The sequence below is a fragment of the Neltuma alba genome, unplaced genomic scaffold (genome assembly GCF_004799145.2).
Source record: "Neltuma alba isolate B1F8T4 unplaced genomic scaffold, ASM479914v2 tig00004178_pilon, whole genome shotgun sequence".
NCBI lineage: Eukaryota > Viridiplantae > Streptophyta > Magnoliopsida > Fabales > Fabaceae > Neltuma > Neltuma alba.
In genome coordinates, this window is record NW_021633596.1 from 19,729 (window position 1) to 37,204 (window position 17,476).

Genomic DNA, 17,476 nt, shown 5'->3' on the forward strand with positions numbered 1-17,476 from the left:
ATTAATCTTATTTTGTAGGCATAGTGAACATCATAATTTTTTCAGTAGTGTAATTTCACCCATAATCTATTAAATATGGTATAATCTTTGGTTACTTTTGCATGAAAGTTATTAATAATTTGATAAAAATAACTAAAATTGTTAACTTTAACAGTTAAGATGAGTGAAAAAAAAAGAGAATAATTTTAAATAAGTAAAAGAATAAAGTTTATTTTTGTCCCAAAAGTGTTCATTGAGGGACTTTAACTATCTGGAAGTTTTTTTTGACATAATGTAACCTAAAAGTTTACAAAACGTAACATTGTTGCTCTAAGCTAACTGTGCACCTAAAAACGTCTACCACATCGGATAAGTTGCCACGTCAGTAGCATTATGCTGAGGTGGACGATATTTTTTCTCTTATCAGCGTAGCTTCTCTTTCTTCTTCCTCCACCATCTTATCTAGCAAACCCCCTTCTCTCCAATGGAAATGGTCTCGACAAGCGTGCTTTTTTTCAAAGACAACACATATCCAAGTTAGAATAAAGCCACATTAAAACATCAAAATCAAACTAAAACATGGATCGAAGATGAAAAACAATTCAAACTTGTTTTACAATAAAGTATCCCCAAACAAATAACTTGCAGAAAAAAAAAAAAAAAAAAGAGAGGAAGGAATGATCAACTACATCAAACCCATGTTTACACCATTTGAGATATACACAATCAATAGCATCAAATCAAGATTTACAATACCAAGAACCATATTCACACAATCGCGAGTAGAATCGACATTCATCTATAATTTTGCTATTATGGCTTAGAAATTGATTCGAACGAGATCAGGGGAAGAGAGATTTTGATATCTCAGAGGATGAAGATTTTGCCATCAAACCAGAACCACCATAAACACAATGAACGGCACCATATTCCCATCTCAGACCAAAGAAAAAATGAATCTCAGATTTAGAACAGACGCAAGAAATATTGACCCCATGAGCACAAAACAAACAGAAATGGAAATCGCACCTTTGAGGTTTCAAGAGACGGTTTTGGAACTTCGAGGCTGAAAGCTAGCCGGAAGTCACATCTCTGATCTTAATGCTAGTCGAAAATCGCACATTTGAGGCTTAAAGCTAACTAGAAATCGCACCTTCGAGGCTTATAGAGACGAGTCTGCTTGCATCGCTCCGCAATTGTGCCTTCGTCAATTTCGTCGGTGGCACCTCCGCTGGTGGTTTGGAGTCTTCTCTGGTTGTCCTCTACCGGTGGTCTAGAGTCGTCCCTCGTTGTCCTCCACCAGGGGCTTAAGGTCAACATGGGAAGAAGATGAAGAAGACTGTCGAAGAAGAGAGAGTAAAGAGACGGGGAGACGAGAGAGGAGGGATGAGAGAGATAAATGGGGTGGAAAATTTTGTTGAGTTGGAATAACGGCTCATCAGCAAACACTTTAGAGCAAAAATAGACCTTATCCCATAAATTCAAAAAGGGCGAGATTGTATGAATTTAAAAAATAAGAATAGAGTATTCATGCTACTTTACCCTTTTTTTTTTTTTTTTTTAATTAACCAGGATGTGAAGTTCTCAATTCTCACTTCTCACTGGATTGCTTCCGATTTAAGAATGGTTTGGGCGGCGTGGCAACGCGCTTTGTCTGATTCTGGGGGCAAGCAGAGTTCAGTTCTTGATGACATATAACGGTCCAGGAGAATAACCGAATTTTAAAACCAAAGGTCAGGGGAACTAACACGCCAGCAACATAACAATATGAATGCTATAAAACAAAAACCCACGCCACACGGCTGCCTTGACTTGAGTCAGTAAACATAGGGGAATAGGTTCCTCTTCGTCTTCAACCCCATGAATTTGCAGAGCGGTCTTCCCCTGCTTTTGCAACAATACACAGCGCTTCTGAAGAAGAACTTCTTGCTCTCATGGCGCAACAGGATGGGTTCGTTACTCCAACTTCTCTTTCCTCTCTTCTTCATGTTCCTTATGTTCGCCGTTGATAGGGCCATGCAGGCACGCTACTCCTCATCTACAGCCAACGAGAGCGTCACCGATCCCGGCACGTTGATTTCTCCTCCGATTACTCCCTGTGAGGAGAAGTTCTTCATTAAGCTTCCTTGCTATGATTTTGTTTGGAGCGGAAATGGAAGCCCCAAATTCCAGACCATTGTCAGTCGTATCATGGCAAACAATCCTGGCCGTCCTATACCTTCCTCTAAGGTACGAATTACGAATGATTTCTTCATTTAGTTTTCGCTTTGACTTCTGGTCCCTCCATGAGATTTGGCTCTATTTAGTTTCAATTTGATACTACATCGATTACTTACTACTACCTCTGATTTTTAATATAAGAACTAATTGGCTAATTTAAGTATATTAAAAAAATATGTATTGTCTTTTTTAAAATATGCTTGCTAATAAAGTAAGTTGGAACTATCATTATTAGAAAGACTATTTTTTTTAAAAAAAGATAAATATAATAAGCAAAGTGAATTGGGGTCTTATAATTAGGATCAAAATAAAAATCAAATGAGTTCTTATATTAAGGAGCAGAGATAGTATAAGAACTAGTTTGACTTTTAATTTAGGATCTCAATTCATTTTATCTCTTATATTTATCTATTTTTCTCAAAGTAATTTTTATAATAATTGTACATGTTAAATGTTTCATAATTAGTAAAGATATTTTAAGAAAAACAACACATATTTATTAAAGGTATTTTAAAGAAAGATAATACTTATTTATTACAAATAACTAACTTAACAAACTTTCTTAGTCTATTCAGATTAGTCAACTAATTTTTATATTAACAACTGGAGGTATTATTTTTTAAATGATATGTCTTCTTAAGAGATCTTCTTATTCTGTCAGTCCCATACAAATGGAGAATTGAATTCATTTCGCTGGCCCATTGTGCAGGTTTTATCCTTTAGCAATGCAGCTGAAGTGGATGACTGGCTTTTCAAGAATCCTCTGCGTTGTCCAGGTGCTCTACATTTCACCGAAAAAAATGCAACTGTCATTGGCTATGGTGTGCAGACAAATTCAACCTTTATACAACAGCGAGGGCGCTATGAAGACCCCACTTTTGCATTTCAACTCCCACTCCAGCTTGCTGCGGAGCGTGAAATTGCTAGATACCTGATTGGAGGTAAAATTTAATATTCATTGTTCCTTTTTTTTTTTTTTTTTGGATCAATCACCATTCTTACTTGAATGAATGATAATCTATTCCATAGCTTATTCTACACTTAAAAAATTGTGACCCGTCTGATGAGTTGATGCAAAATCAGATCCATCCTTCAGCTGGAGCTTTTCTTTCAGAGAATTTGCACACCCTGCTATAGAATCTTTCTCTACAGTGGGTACAATAGGTCCAGCATTTTTCCTTGCAATCTCCAGGCTTAACTTTGTTCTTCAGATGGAATCTTTGGCTAGAGAAAAAGAAAATAAGCTTCGTCAGGTAAAGACATACTATTCCTCCGGTACTAAATATAATACCCTTGTATAAGGGTTTTATATTTAAAACTGAAGGAGTAACATTTAGATTTTTTTTTTTTTTTTTAATTTTGTCTGACTGACATTTAAAGTTTACTTTCTTTCGTAAGAGACATTTTCGCTAACCATGGGTATCTTTCCATTGGTCCTTCTACTCAAAGGCAATGACGATGATGGGCCTCTATGACTCCGCTTACTGGTTATCCTGGCTTACCTGGGAGGCAGTTATTACTCTTATCACATCACTTCTCATAGTTCTTTTGGGAATGATGTTTCAGTTTGATGCTTTTGTGAAAAACAATTTTGCAGTCGTGTTTTTTCTGTTCTTCCTTTTTGAACTCAGCATGGTAAGATTTTTTTCCTTGGATTATCGAACTCACCATTTCTCAGTGTCTGTTTATTCATTGTTTTTTCTGTTTTATATACGGGGTGCTTTCTTTGTTTTTCCGGTGCACAATAATACCGTCCTTCATCACTTTTGATTCTAGACGGGATTTGCCTTCATGTTATCTGCTTTCATTCGTAAATCATCTTCAGCCCCAACAGTGGCATTCGCTGTATTTATTATCGGCATTTTGACTCAGGCAAGGGTCTTTCTTAACATTCTAGATAAGGATTATTGAACTGATAATAGGAAAGACCATCATCTTCTTTTTGTCTATGATTGTTCTATTTGCAGATCGTTGTACTAGCAGGATATCCGTATGATAATGACAACTCCGAGGTTTTCCGAACTGTCTGGTCATTTTTCCCACCAAATCCATTTACTCAAGGTTTGCATGTGCTTTCACAAGCAACATCCACTCCTGAAGGCGATGGTGTTAGATGGAGTAAACGTGGTGAATGTGCTCCAAACAACGAAGATTGTTTCATAACAATTGTATGCATTAATTGGACCTCTAAGTCCCAACACCTGAAATGCAACTTCCAAAAATTAGCTATTCCCATTTACTTTCTGTGGGTCTTCATTTGTCCAGTTTCCACTTGTGTCACTTCCTTAACAACTTCTGTTATTTCCTTTCATTGACAGAATGGTATCTATATGTGGCTGTTGGGTACATTCTTTCTGTGGTTTATTCTGGCTATCTACTTTGATAACATAATCCCAAATGCATCCGGTGTGAGGAAATCAGTCTTCTATTTCCTAAAGCCCGGATACTGGATGGGAAAAGGAGATAAAGTGAGAGGTGATAAAACTTGTCATTTTGTTGGTGCTATACATTTCTTTCTTCTCAGTTATTCTTTGTGACTGATCTAGTACTCCCTTTTCCATTTATTTGTAGAGGGTGGGGTTTGTAGTTGTGTAGGTTCAGTCCCGCCACAAGAGTATATCACACCAGATGATGAAGATGTCCTTGAAGAGGAAAACGTCGTAAAGCAGCAAGCAGCAGAATGTATGGTAGACCCAAATGTCGCTGTTCAGATACGTGGCCTTGCAAAGACATATCCTGGTGCATTGAACATTGGTTGCTGCTCTAAATGCCAAAAAACTGCTTTCAAAGCTGTTAAGGTGAAGGATTTACTATTAACGTTTTAGTCTGGCATATGTGGGCACTCTTGAAGTGCATGTTTCTTTCAATCATCACTGCTATATTTCAATACTCTGCCATAGTTTTGTAAATATTCTTTATTCTTTTCTTCTTCTTTTTTAAATAAATAAAGGGAGAATGAGACACGAGTGGAATAGGTACGGTGGGATGCAAACATTATTTTATGGATGATTGTCATTTTGTGATTTGTTATTGTCTGGGCAATTATTAGTAGATTAGGAACTACAATTTTGGGGTAATGCCCTTGTCAAGTTATGTTTGGGATTACTCTGTACTTCGGTTAGATAGACTTTGAAATTTGACTTTATTATTTTTCACTAGTGGTTATTATTGAGTTTTTCTTGTTTGGATGACAACGACTAATGTCCTTTTTTTTTTTCCCCCTCTTTTCCCATGTAGTGATCTTTTCGCTTTTCCCTTTTATTTTTATTTCAACATGTCACGTTCTTCAATGTTAGAAGATTGTTTCTGATTTTTTGATGAGTGTTACCAGTATTATGATGTTAATACTTTTCCAATTATGATAGCAATTTGCAAATTACTTTCAGGGCTTATGGGTAAATTTTGCAAAGGATCAGTTGTTTTGTCTGCTGGGTCCCAATGGAGCCGGGAAAACTACTGTTATTAATTGTTTGACTGGGATAACTCCAGTTACTGATGGAGATGGTGATATTTTCTATTTCTCTCTCTCATATTCCATATTTTGATCATTGATCAATGTTACTAAATGGTTAAGAAGACTTTACTGACACTTCCATTTACCTGCTCAACAGCATTGATATATGGACACTCCATACGAAGCTCCACCAGCATGTCAAACATTCAAAAGCTTATAGGCGTCTGTCCCCAGGTGATTGCCTCTCCCTCACTATATCTCTCTGTGCATCTCTACGTGTTTGTTGCATGCAGCCATGCTTTAAATTACAACACATTTCTTCAATGCATATCCAAGTAATATGATATGATTTTCAACTGCAACGAATTCTCCATGTCATTGAAAGCCAGATTGATCCTTTATTGGGTTTTGTTATTCACAGTTTGATATCTTATGGGATGCATTGTCTGGTCAAGAACACCTCCATCTCTTTGCTAGCATTAAAGGGCTTCCCCCTTCTTCTATCAAATCAGTAGGTTCCTTTTAGCCTGTACTTACTCCTCACAACCGAAGATGTTTTTACTTTGCTTCTCACCCTGTATAAACAACAACAGAATTTGGTTCTCCTTCCTTTTAATTCAAGCTGTTCTGAAAAATACAGATTACTCAGAAGTCATTAGCAGAAGTAAGACTCAGAGAATCAGCCAAAGTAAGAGCTGGAAGTTACAGTGGAGGAATGAAACGCCGTCTAAGTGTTGCCATTTCCCTTATTGGTGATCCCAAGCTAATCATTATGGATGAACCGGTATGCATGCTACGATATTTACTGCCAGATTTAGAAGCTCTACTGTCTTCCTTATGAGATTTTTTATTTCATTTTATGCTTAGACAACTGGCATGGATCCTATAACAAGGAGGCATGTGTGGGACATAATTGAAAATGCAAAACGGGGCCGTGCTATTGTCCTTACGACACACTCTATGGAAGAGGCTGACATTCTAAGCGACCGCATAGGAATCATGGCAAAAGGAAGACTTCGCTGCATTGGCACCTCAGTACGGTTGAAATCACGATTTGGTACTGGTTTTATAGCTAATATCAGGTTCCATGATGCAACTTCTACAAGAAATCATGAGACAGTGAAGCAATTCTTTAAGAATGTAAGTTAAATAACTATGATGATTAGATATTTATTAGACAAGGATTGATCTTTGATCCTTGAAATAATTTGACAGAAGTTAGATGTGGTACCAAAAGAAGAGAACAGTGCCTACTTAACTTATGTGATTCCTCATGATAGAGAGGGACTCTTGATGGTAAGCTTTCTTGTTCTGGATGTTATTTCTGTACCTTTTAAACCATGTTTTCACCAAGGGTTCGAATATAACTGTTGGTCAATTACTGATCAAAATGAAAAAATGTTTCTCTGTGGCTCTCTTGTTTATGCTAGTGCACTAGCTTGTGTTATTATGACCTCTTGGTCTGCTTTAAACTTATCAGCGGAGTGATTATTCCTTTCCTTAGTGGCAATTAGTGACGGACACTTACTCAACAGAGAAGCCAGTTTATGTTGTGTTGTATGAAAATTTCCATCATATGGTTAAGAATAACTCCTTTACTGACATTGAATGCTTATGTTTATGGCAAATTAATTTGATATGGCACGCATCTTTGTTATTAAAATAACGTTTAACATCAATCTGAAGGAGGTCGAGATGGCCTCTAAGTGCAATGAGAATTAAGCGGGGCCACCCCACGAGTCATAACACCAAGATTCTGGATAAGTTGTTTGGTAAAAACGTGTTCCATTTCTTTTATGAGGCTTATTTTCCTATTGCTTCTCAAACAGAATTTTTTTGAGGAACTCCACGATAAAGAAGAAGAATTTGGCATATCTGACATCCAGCTGGGTCTTGCAACTCTCGAAGAGGTTTTCTTGAATATTGCAAGAAAAGCAGAGCTAGAAAGTGCTGCAGCTGAGGGGAGCTTGACAAATCTGACGTTGACTTCTGGTGAATCTGTTAAGGTAATTGCCACTGTATTTGTTGCTGCAACTTTGGCTCCATGAGAATTGTACTCTTCTACCCCTAGATTTCCATGTTGAGCTGGAATGTAGAAGTCTGGGTGGGATCTTTTTGAAGTGAAAAGAGAGGAAGAGGAGGAGTGAAACTGTTCTCTATGGACCCTACAAAGGCAAAAGGGAGCACTGCCCCTCCCTCTTTCTTTCTTCTTGCTTCAACTGAATTACACTTCAGAGGATGTGGTTTGTTCAAAGTTTTCGTCATATAATTTGCACACATCCCTAAACATAAAAGCTTGAGGATAAAAAATTTCAACCTCTCATGTGGTCCATCGTCCATGTTTTGCCCAAAACATGCAGATACCTGTGGGAGCAAGGTTTGTGGGGATTCCCGGAACTGAATCTGCTGAAAACCCCAGAGGGATTATGGTGGAAGTATATTGGGAGCAAGATGATACGGGTGCCCTCTGCATTGCTGGACACTCGCGGCAAGTTTCTGTTCCTCCCAGTGTTGAAGTATCTGCTCCTCCATCCTTAACAAGACGTCGAAGTAACAGGAGGTCAGAAACGGTTGAGGGCATTGTGATTGATCCCAGTCAAGTTAGTACTGTCAATTTCCAGTAATGCTTGTGTCTTGGGACATGTTCTCAGACAGTGACCCTCATGTTACAAGGCGGTTAATTGTCATTCTCCCTTAATATCACCATCGCCTTTGTACATGTGGACGTGGTTTTGGATTGGCTTTCTTGGATAAGATTACAGGTTTGTTTTAATTCAACACCTTTGTCTTTCTATGCCATTATGTTCTTCTATCAAATTCAATTGATGCGAAGGAAACACAACTTGACATGACAACTGAAGGCTCCTAAGACATGCACAATTGTTAATGCGTAATACAGAACTTGGGAGACCTGCTCTACACAATCATATACTGACAATCCAACAAACACTCAACAATAGTCAACATGCTGAAACTTTGGAAACTATTGGAGCTCGTTTGTTTTCCAGAAAGGATGAATGAATGAATTAGAAAGTTGCGAATTTCTTTAATACAATATTAAGGAGATTTATAAGTAAATTATTTTTATATTTTACTACATTAAATAAGAATAAAAGTGAAAAAAAAAAAAACCCAACGTAGAATTTAGTCCTGAAATTCGCTCGTGCGTGAGTGAGTGAGCGAGAGAGAGAGAAGGCAAGCCTTTGGGATTTTCATCGTTTACATGCTCAGTCCATTGGATTTGGACTGGTGGAAGAAACAGAGGAAATGACAGTGAAGTCAGGAATCTTCATCGTTTACATGCTAATCGGTAATCACCTTGATTCTTTCTTCTTCTTTTCTGGGCTATTAATCACCTTGGTCCTAAACATTCTGAAATCCATCCTCCATTTTGTCATCAACGTCGACTTCAGTTGAATAGTCTAAGTGCCATATATGCCATCTTTTCAAGTTTTTCCCTTGTTCGGGTTGGGCAGCTTCATATTAGTCATATTAATCATGTATTCGATTTGTAAAACCATAGTTTTGAAACAAAATAAAAAAACCTAAGACAATAGATATGAATTTCAGTGTAAAAATAATAAATAAATAATGAAAACGAAAAGGAAGAATAATGAAAGATAGACAATAGTTCAGCCTCAACGAATTTTAGTATTTTAAATTTTTAATATTTCACTGAATAAGATCCAAGGTCTGTCTCAGGGTGTAAGTTAGAAAGAGACCAATAACAACCTCATATTCCTTCGAACTTATTTTCCCACACTCAAGAAGCTACTACAAAGCATAAACTCATTCTTCTGTCTGCAAGACAAAACCGCACTCCTTGCCTACATGGTTAATGTATTACTATTATTTAACCCCTGCCTCGAACTTTTACGATGAAGGTGGAGTTTCCCAATTCTTGGGGATGGGACCGACATCATAAATAATCTCTCTGTGGCAAGACCAGACAAGCCTTATCGCCTCAGGCGTTCCGATTCCTGCGCCTCTAGGATCCCCAGCAGGTCCAAACCTGTTGCCACATTATCGTTTTTCAAAGTTTTTAGGATCAAGAGTGCTATAATACATAAGAAAAACAGAATCTTAAATTCAGTTTACCAGTGGTTCTGCGGAGCTCCAGTAGTTCTCGCTCTTAGACCAGCATAAGTTGTCCCATTTACTGTTTTGCCAACGACTTCCTGCAAATTTATACATGACCACAACTATGAAGTAATGTTTTTTCATAGATAAGACAACCCGCCGTTTTATGTTCAGATCAAGTTAGATCTGAGAGAATCTTATGCAGTATCAATTCTAGAGTTGTTGAAGTCTATTTAACTCCCACAAAACTCTAGTTAGCATGCAATCAATAAGCATAATAAATCATTCATTTAGGATATGTTAGGATTTAACACGAGAAGGGAAGGGAAGAAATCCAAAGAAATAATGGAGGGAGAGAAGTAGGGAAGAAGGACAATTGACATCTTTCCTTCACTTTCTTGGGGAAACTTTCCTCCAAACTCCTCCAAAACTGAGAGAACTTAAAAGTATAAAGGAGGGATAACTTTGAATTCAAAAGGTTCGTTGAAAGTCATTCAATATCCTTCCTTCCTGGTTAGTGATTCCAACATAAGGAAAATATTTCAGCACAACTTTCCCTTCCTTTCTTTTACCCTTCATTATCCCCATCTAGCCACAACCTTGTTGTTTCAGCGCACTATAGCACACCCGCACACACAAAACCAGAATACTAGAGTTTTAAATCTTGCCTGTAAAAAGTGGGGATCATTTGAAACTACAGCAGCCGTTAAATGTGCATCCATTCTCTCCAAAGCATCTAGTACCACTGGGAGTTGATCGCTTGTATAGTCAGTAATAACCTGGGAATCATAAATTGAAGTTATATATCTCACAGAAAAAAGCAGAATAATACTCATAAAAATCCCGAAAGATTTTAATTGTCAAAAACTCCCTTAACATACCTGGAAGGGGCCAAAAATTTCTTTTGTAACAAGCTCATAATTTTTTTCCTTCACAATTTCCTCAAGAGGAATATAAATGGCAGTTGGTTTTATAGCACCATATATCGAAGGAATTGTATGTTTCTCTAAAGGCTGGCCCCCAAAGAGCAGCTTTGAACCTGGTATCTGAAGCAAGTTATTCTTGTGCTCTAGCATTGCTTCAGTTGTTACCTGTAACAAATGAGCAAAGAAAAATGAAGAATCTGAAAATGAATTCAGCACATATTGTCACCATCATCAAAGAAAAGCAAAGCAAAAAGAGGTCTCTGGAAAAAAAAGAGAGAAAGTGATTTTGCAGGAAATGGTTCAAAAATTAAGTACTACATATTATAAACAATCCCTGCTAGTTGCTGAAGAAGTGAGGATAAGCAATGTTCGTCGTTACTTGCATGAAAAAATTTTGTTCAGTATAATTTAGGCCGATATAGACAGAAACAGACACAAAAATGTCTAGACAGGCACACTTACAGTCAAGACGGGACCAATGGTCAAGTCTTCTAGCTTTCTTCTCTCAGCAAGATCTTTCAACTTAGATATCAGAGAATCTTTAGACCAGTTCTGTGCAAGGAAATGTAAAAATCTGCGGTTATTATTATAATTATTATTAAAAAAGGACATGGAAATCTCGAAGACAAATGACAGAATAATAAATGCAACTTCAGCCTTGAAGAGAAGGGAATTTACCAACCTCATGAATAAATAACAATGATTGTGCCGAGCATTTCTGGCCACTACATGCATATGCATCCTGGTCACAGACCCAGGCAACATAATCTTCCTGCATTGAAGAAACAAAAGAGAAGCTATTATATAATTGCTTGCTGTGCCAGCGCATTCTGAACTCTCCAATACAAATACACCAGTACAGATAAAAGGAACCTCTTGGACATCAGGGCCCAGTATTTTCCAGTCAAATCCAGCATCTTCCAATTTAATGCGGCCCTTTAAATCAAGGGCCAATTTTTCAGCCACTCTTGAGCTACCAGTGAAAAGGGTCATTCGGGGTTTTGCCTGTATAGAAGTTGCTAGTTACCACATCACTTAATATCATTGTATAGAAAATATATATGTAGCCACAAACAGATTCAGAAGATAAGTGGGATGATAACATAGTAAATGAACAAAGTAACAATTTGTTGGTAAAAATAAAATACTGCCTTTTTGAACACATCAAAAGTGCTTCAAGTAAAGAAGAAAAATGACCTAAGATTCCGAGTATTACCCCTCTTAATTTCAACACTAATACTACGAGTCAACAATATGCTTCCCATTTTATGGATAATAAGAATATAGCATTGAAAAGGTAGAAGATGGATCATATCACATTTCACATGATAAAGGGGCTCAAAAGATGGGAAGGCCCAATAAGAGGAAAGCTAAAGCAAATCATTTAGTTAAGTAAAATCATTATCATTAGTTTATATAAAGGCCCTATAATCCTAATGAGTTTCCAGGAGAACTATGCGGGGGAAACAGAAACCTGAGACTGCCTACTCGAAACTCTAAGGACAATGCAATAAATCCCTGTTGTCTCATATTAAAGGAAAGACTGCAGGGGTAAAAAGGGTTTAGTAAATTGCGATAATGATAGTCGTTCCACTCCACTACTGATGAACCCCACTCTTTTTCAAAAGGAGACACTCCTTCTCCATAAGTGACAAGGCTCTTTTGCTGAATATATAGTAACACTAAAAAATAATCAAAAGTAAACTAAGAATATTTCAGGAATAAATTTAGGAACCGCACCACTAAGAATGAAGTGCTGAATGCAGAAAGAGATATTAAAAACCCTACCTCCAGCAATAGCTTGTTCATTGTCTTTCCATCAGAATTGATGAAGTCAACATCTTCAACAGGCAACCCACAGCAATGAAGCAGACGTAGCATTTGGTCCATGACGATGCTCACCTAAAATAATTTCAATCAATAGTTCAAGTAACAATTACACCCTATACTATAATTTTTTTCCCTGTAAACAGGCCATAAAACAATGTTAGAAGTAATTTCCTTATATACTAAATCTTCCCCATATAAAGCCATAAGCACGCACCTTGCTGTCAACTTTAAGAACTGGTTTGTTGCCCATGTAAAGTGCACCCATTAACTGAAGGACTGGTATCTCTAAGGGAAAATTAAAAGGAGTAATGAGTGCCACCTGCAGACACAAATATTACTTAGAATTTGTTGGGGAGGGAAGGGCAAGGTCATACAAAGTACTCTGAAGAACCGCTTAAGCTGAGGCTCATGAAAAAATTGTAAGAACGTCTCCATATGGCGCCACTAATCTAAACATAATGCAGGGCCATATCAGATAACATCTTACTCTTATTCCCATTCAATGATAATAAAATCACACTAATAGGACATCAGGAACTTCTATTCAGTCACAGACAGCAGCCAGCCTTAAAAATAGACTTTATTTATGCCAATGAGAAAAAAAACTTACTGGGCCATATGGCCAGCGAAAACCATGACTCTGCTGTCCAAGGTGATTTCCAGGTACTGCAAAAGACCTTGCCAAGAAACGAACCTGCCAGGAATTTCCAAAAGTGAATATTACATGAAATTCTTCAGTTGATTTACTTGTGAAATCAGATAACATAACATATAGGTTCCAAATAACTAGACATAAGGTCTGCAAAACTTTATATTTGGAATGTTTTCTCTCACAACAGAAGCCCAAACTAGATAAAAGAGATTGGAAAAATTTGATCTATACAGTGCTCAAAAGGAAATCAACGATTCAAGATTCCTTAATTCAAGTCATAGCGTATCAGAGGATACCATGCTTCCCTTAGGATTTTAGTAACACATGCTTTGATGTACCTGATCTCCCGAAAAATTCTCTAGAAACTTGCTTGTTACATAAACTTCTGCATGAGCCTGTGCATAACTCTTTGGAGAAACCCGTTGTATTAGCCTTGTAAAGAAATCTGAAACCTGAGGATTGCGCAGGATGAATGCATAAATGGTAAGGTAACAATTATATAAGTGTTCTAATCAAAAGAAAAGGTAAAATCTTGTAAGCAAACGGGGGTCAGTGTATAAAGGGGAAAAGGAAATAAAATTTCCTTTCTCCATTCATACCTTTGGAAGTGATAGCATGTGAGCTGCCTTAGCAGATATTTCTCCAAACAAAAGATATCTGCCAAACAATTTATAATGCAACATCATTTTTAGAAAGCATTGAGACGGACAGATAAGAATATATGGTCTGATAACACATTCCTAAGAATCAAAACCTAAAATTAAGTGGCTATAGTCATTTCCACAGTGTGAAAATGCCAGGTATATGACAGTATAAATTTAATGTGATCTCATACTTGCTAGAATATCAGGATCCAAACTCCCATGGATTTTAGTTCCTCCTTGTTATGTGGGAACAATGAGAGGTAGTTAATAATTGTTGGAACAATGAGAGGTAGTTAATAATTGTTGGAACAATGAGAGGTAGTTAATAATTGTTAGAACAAACAACAGAATTCAGAATGACAGTCAGGAGATTTAACTAACTGATATAAAACTAGCTGATTAGTCTCGTGAATTATAAATAAGGGTAAGGGGAGATGGTACATTTCCATTATGTTTGTTGGGTAATGAAGTGAGCTTTTGGCTAAATAAATACCGATCTTCTTGGATATCTTGGTATTACTCCTCTTAGAACAGGTCTATAAATAGATGGATAGAGCCCTCAACACCAAAACAACTAGCCCTGGCATCTACACCTTGCTAACCAACCATCCAAAGATGGCTTCCGGTCTCTATTGCAACCAGAAAGTAACCAAATGATTGATAATATTGACAGAAGGGTTACTATAACTTTCAGAATAGTCTAGATCATCCGCCTACGTGCATTCATTCCCAACAAAAGAATGAAGGTGGGCTAGCCACATAAGCAAAAAGAGGTGAAGACATGCCTATTGGGAACCATTTTGCCCCTCACTTGCATGGACATATTAATGCAAAAGAGAATTATCTTATTTGTTGCTGCAAAGAGGGGAAGGAATAAAAATAAGGACATGCTGAACATACCTCTCTGGTTCTTTAAAGGGATTGTGCAGACCATGTTTCGGACAGCTGGACAAGCTTTCCACAAAAGGCTGAGAATTTCAACAGATGAAAAATTTCAGTCTAGACTGTTATTTGACAAATATTGCGGAGTTTCACCCATTCATCTAAAGCTTTTATTTTAAAGTTATCCCTCCTTCCCATTTGAAGTTAGAGAATACTCAGATAAAAGAGGGTTAGGTCTTCAAACTTGCATTTCCAAAGGACAAGTGTTATGCCTTGGTCACTTGAATTTTTGAAGAGCGAGTAAGTGTAACAAATGATACAACCATAAACATACCAAGGCATATTTTTAAAAAGCAGAAAACTTTCATGGTTTAGGGAAAAAATATGTTTCCAAAAAGCAGGAATTTTTCATGGCTTGGGGAAAGAAAGCAAGTCAACAAATAATTCATCACAAAGACCTGAATGCCCGTTTCATCAACATCAGCAACTTTAATAAAGGGCTCTCCATTTAAAGGATCCACAATAGTGTTCCACTTCGAGGATCCTATCCATTTACCTTGCACTGAAAGTAGAGAAAGTGGAGAAAATTCAATAAAAAATAATCGTCATCCTAGAATAAGGCAACAAGTTTGATTGAAAGGGGGGGAAAAAAAACAGTGAGCTCCTTCACAAAACTATGCTAAAAACATTATGTATCATTCAGTCTTTCTAATTACAAGAGGGAATCAAACCGTTACAGTATATCTATTTCAGAGCTCAAAACTCTGGTGTGAACTTTATTACTATCCCCCTGTTTTTCCTTACCTATTCCAGTGTCCAGAGACAGCAGAATTGAATTTAGTTGATACAAAAATGAACAGTTTTTCTAAAGACTAAGAAGATACTGTCTGTTACCATAAATATTTTAAAGAGTGCAAAAAGAAGCCTGCTAGCAGAAAGCTAGGCGAAATAAAACTGGGGGAAAATAACGCAAATTACTTTTAAGGTGACTCTTTTCCTCTTTTTTTCTTTTGGCACAAATTTACTCCCTCAGTGTTGTAAATTTTAAAAGGAACTAAGGATTATATGTGGACAAATCATCTTTTGGAGGAAACAGAACCTACCCAAGTTTTGAACTTCAGCAGGTCTGGAGCCTGATATCTCTTCAACTTCAACAGTTGCAAATGATGAATGAGCAGACCTGCTCATCATTAATGAATTTAGTGTTCAATAATCATAGTAAGAATTGTATTAAAAAGTAAAGAGCAAATTGTTCTAGAGATCATAACAAAAATTAAAAATAAACAGTATGAAATGCATTAGAAACTGTATATGGTTTAATAATATCATATCACAACAAACGTAGGGATGAAGTACCATCAGGTAAAGCCAATTTTTATTGTTTCTTTTTCTCTTTTCCTCTCAACTCATTCCGCTGAACAGAATAGTAATTTTCACTTCTTGCATGCATTTTTTTTTTGGGCAAAGGAATTCGCACAAATTGTGTTTGGGATTTGGAGAACTGAAGTACCCATTCAGTTTAAGGAGATAGGAAATAAATAATTTTTTTATCAACGACTGAATAGATAGACTTGGAGATTTTACTAATTGCCAGAGGCTAAACAGTAACCACATTATGTTGTTGTTTTCCTGCTATCTAGCATACACATTTCTTATCCCTAAACCATCTGATTTCTGATTCTTTTGTTTTTACCTTAAAAAACAGTTTTTTATACAATTTCGTTTCCATACCTTCCATAATTACAAAAACTCCCAGGTAATCGCCACCACTCATTTAAATATGTTCTGCAACACACGTTTTCCCTCCGACAACAATTAATTTTAAAACGCCAATTTAAAACCTTCAACGTTCGACGGAAATAAATTATTTGCAAATATATCATAGACCAGATTTTATCCCTATGCACATTGTATAAATAAATAGGAGTTACGATAAAAGACGACACCGATGTGGAAACGATCAAAATTTTAGCAATCTAGAGAACAGGTTGGAAATTGATTTAAACTGAGCTTAGGACCTATTCATCCACGCATCAGAAACGAAACAGCCTGGAAAGAAGAATGGAAGAAATCGTCAAAGCCAATCGTGAACGGAACAGTTACCGTGAGAGGCTGAAAAAGGCAAGAGACTTCCGCGAAGTCGAAGCTTGCACTCCTCTGTTTACGATAAACCTGATCATGGTAGATGATCGCCGGAGCAGTGTCCCCCAAGAGAAATGACGAAGGAGAAGGCAAAGTGAAGTGAAAGAGATAGAGCTTCGCTAGTCTCTGTCAAAACGGCTTTGAATGATAGATTCCTATTTTGATAATCCCAACATAATAAGGTTGATAGACTCACATGGACCACGTAGAGCTGACTCATGAGGATAGACCAATGCCTCCCCTCACATTTTTGTCCTTTTCTGAGGTTTTTTTTTTGTTATTATTCTTATTTTTCAAACAGGGCCCAAGGCCCAAACATTACAAACATTTTTTGTCTTTTTCTAATAAAAAAAAATTATCATGGATTCTGTGACTTGTTGCGCAATTGGTGGGGACTTGATGTGTTGGTGGGGACTTGATGTGTCCATGATTAACTCTATTTTCTTTTCTAATTTTTCTTCAATTAATATTTTTTTCCACAAAAGGTCCAAACGGGCCTGGGCTAAGGCTTTTTTTTCCCCTTAAAGCATTAAGCATAGATATCATCTTATTAAAAACATTTTTAAATATGAATACTTTTGTCAGTGAGAATTTGAACTTAAGCTGGATTGAGGCTCTTAATCACTAGATAATCTCGAAAAAGAGAGGCCCATTAAATCCCCTCTAA

At 36.9% G+C, this 17,476-nt stretch overlaps 2 protein-coding genes across 3 annotated transcripts; one reads left to right on the forward strand and one right to left on the reverse strand.

The window, feature by feature from the left end:
* The first annotated feature begins 1,839 nt into the window (after positions 1–1,839).
* On the forward strand, positions 1,840–8,409 carry LOC114743917 (ABC transporter A family member 2-like). Of its 2 annotated transcripts, none has more exons than XM_028932113.1 (16): positions 1,840–2,208; positions 2,909–3,140; positions 3,283–3,452; positions 3,649–3,834; positions 3,976–4,071; positions 4,167–4,367; positions 4,518–4,674; positions 4,771–4,997; positions 5,586–5,703; positions 5,811–5,887; positions 6,075–6,164; positions 6,294–6,437; positions 6,521–6,793; positions 6,869–6,949; positions 7,483–7,659; positions 8,014–8,409. In XM_028932113.1, exons 1-16 carry the CDS (start codon positions 1,840–1,842, stop codon positions 8,275–8,277), a joined length of 2,862 nt encoding a protein of 953 aa, XP_028787946.1. In that variant the 3' UTR covers positions 8,278–8,409. The 2 variants fall into 2 exon arrangements, with proteins under 2 accessions (XP_028787946.1, XP_028787947.1); XM_028932114.1 differs by having other exon boundaries at positions 6,872–6,949.
* Positions 8,410–9,284: 875 nt separating this feature from the next.
* LOC114743918 (delta-1-pyrroline-5-carboxylate dehydrogenase 12A1, mitochondrial-like) lies at positions 9,285–16,938 on the reverse strand. Its single transcript, XM_028932116.1, has 16 exons — positions 16,771–16,938; positions 15,771–15,847; positions 15,126–15,229; positions 14,686–14,753; positions 13,741–13,798; positions 13,480–13,593; positions 13,100–13,183; positions 12,704–12,808; positions 12,448–12,561; positions 11,533–11,664; positions 11,342–11,431; positions 11,122–11,211; positions 10,615–10,824; positions 10,402–10,512; positions 9,752–9,831; positions 9,285–9,665 (listed from the first exon to the last, which is right to left on the reverse strand). Exons 1-16 carry the CDS (start codon positions 16,845–16,847, stop codon positions 9,527–9,529), a joined length of 1,653 nt encoding a protein of 550 aa, XP_028787949.1. The 5' UTR covers positions 16,848–16,938; the 3' UTR covers positions 9,285–9,526.
* Between the last annotated feature and the right edge of the window lie 538 nt (positions 16,939–17,476).

Excerpts from the sequence above, each read along its gene's own strand:
- LOC114743918 (XM_028932116.1), bottom strand. The coding sequence starts at position 16,847 with ATGATCAGGTTTATCGTAAACAGAGGAGTGCAAGCTTCGACTTCGCGG. Across the intron at positions 15,848-16,770 it reads GCCTTTTTCAGCCTCTCACG|GTCTGCTCATTCATCATTTG; the intron begins GTAACTGTTCCG and ends AATGATGAGCAG. Across the intron at positions 13,594-13,740 it reads ACATGCTATCACTTCCAAAG|GTTTCAGATTTCTTTACAAG; the intron begins GTATGAATGGAG and ends CGCAATCCTCAG.
- LOC114743917 (XM_028932113.1), top strand. The coding sequence starts at position 1,840 with ATGAATTTGCAGAGCGGTCTTCCCCTGCTTTTGCAACAATACACAGCG. Across the intron at positions 3,835-3,975 it reads TCCTTTTTGAACTCAGCATG|ACGGGATTTGCCTTCATGTT; the intron begins GTAAGATTTTTT and ends TTTTGATTCTAG. Across the intron at positions 4,072-4,166 it reads TTATCGGCATTTTGACTCAG|ATCGTTGTACTAGCAGGATA; the intron begins GCAAGGGTCTTT and ends TTCTATTTGCAG.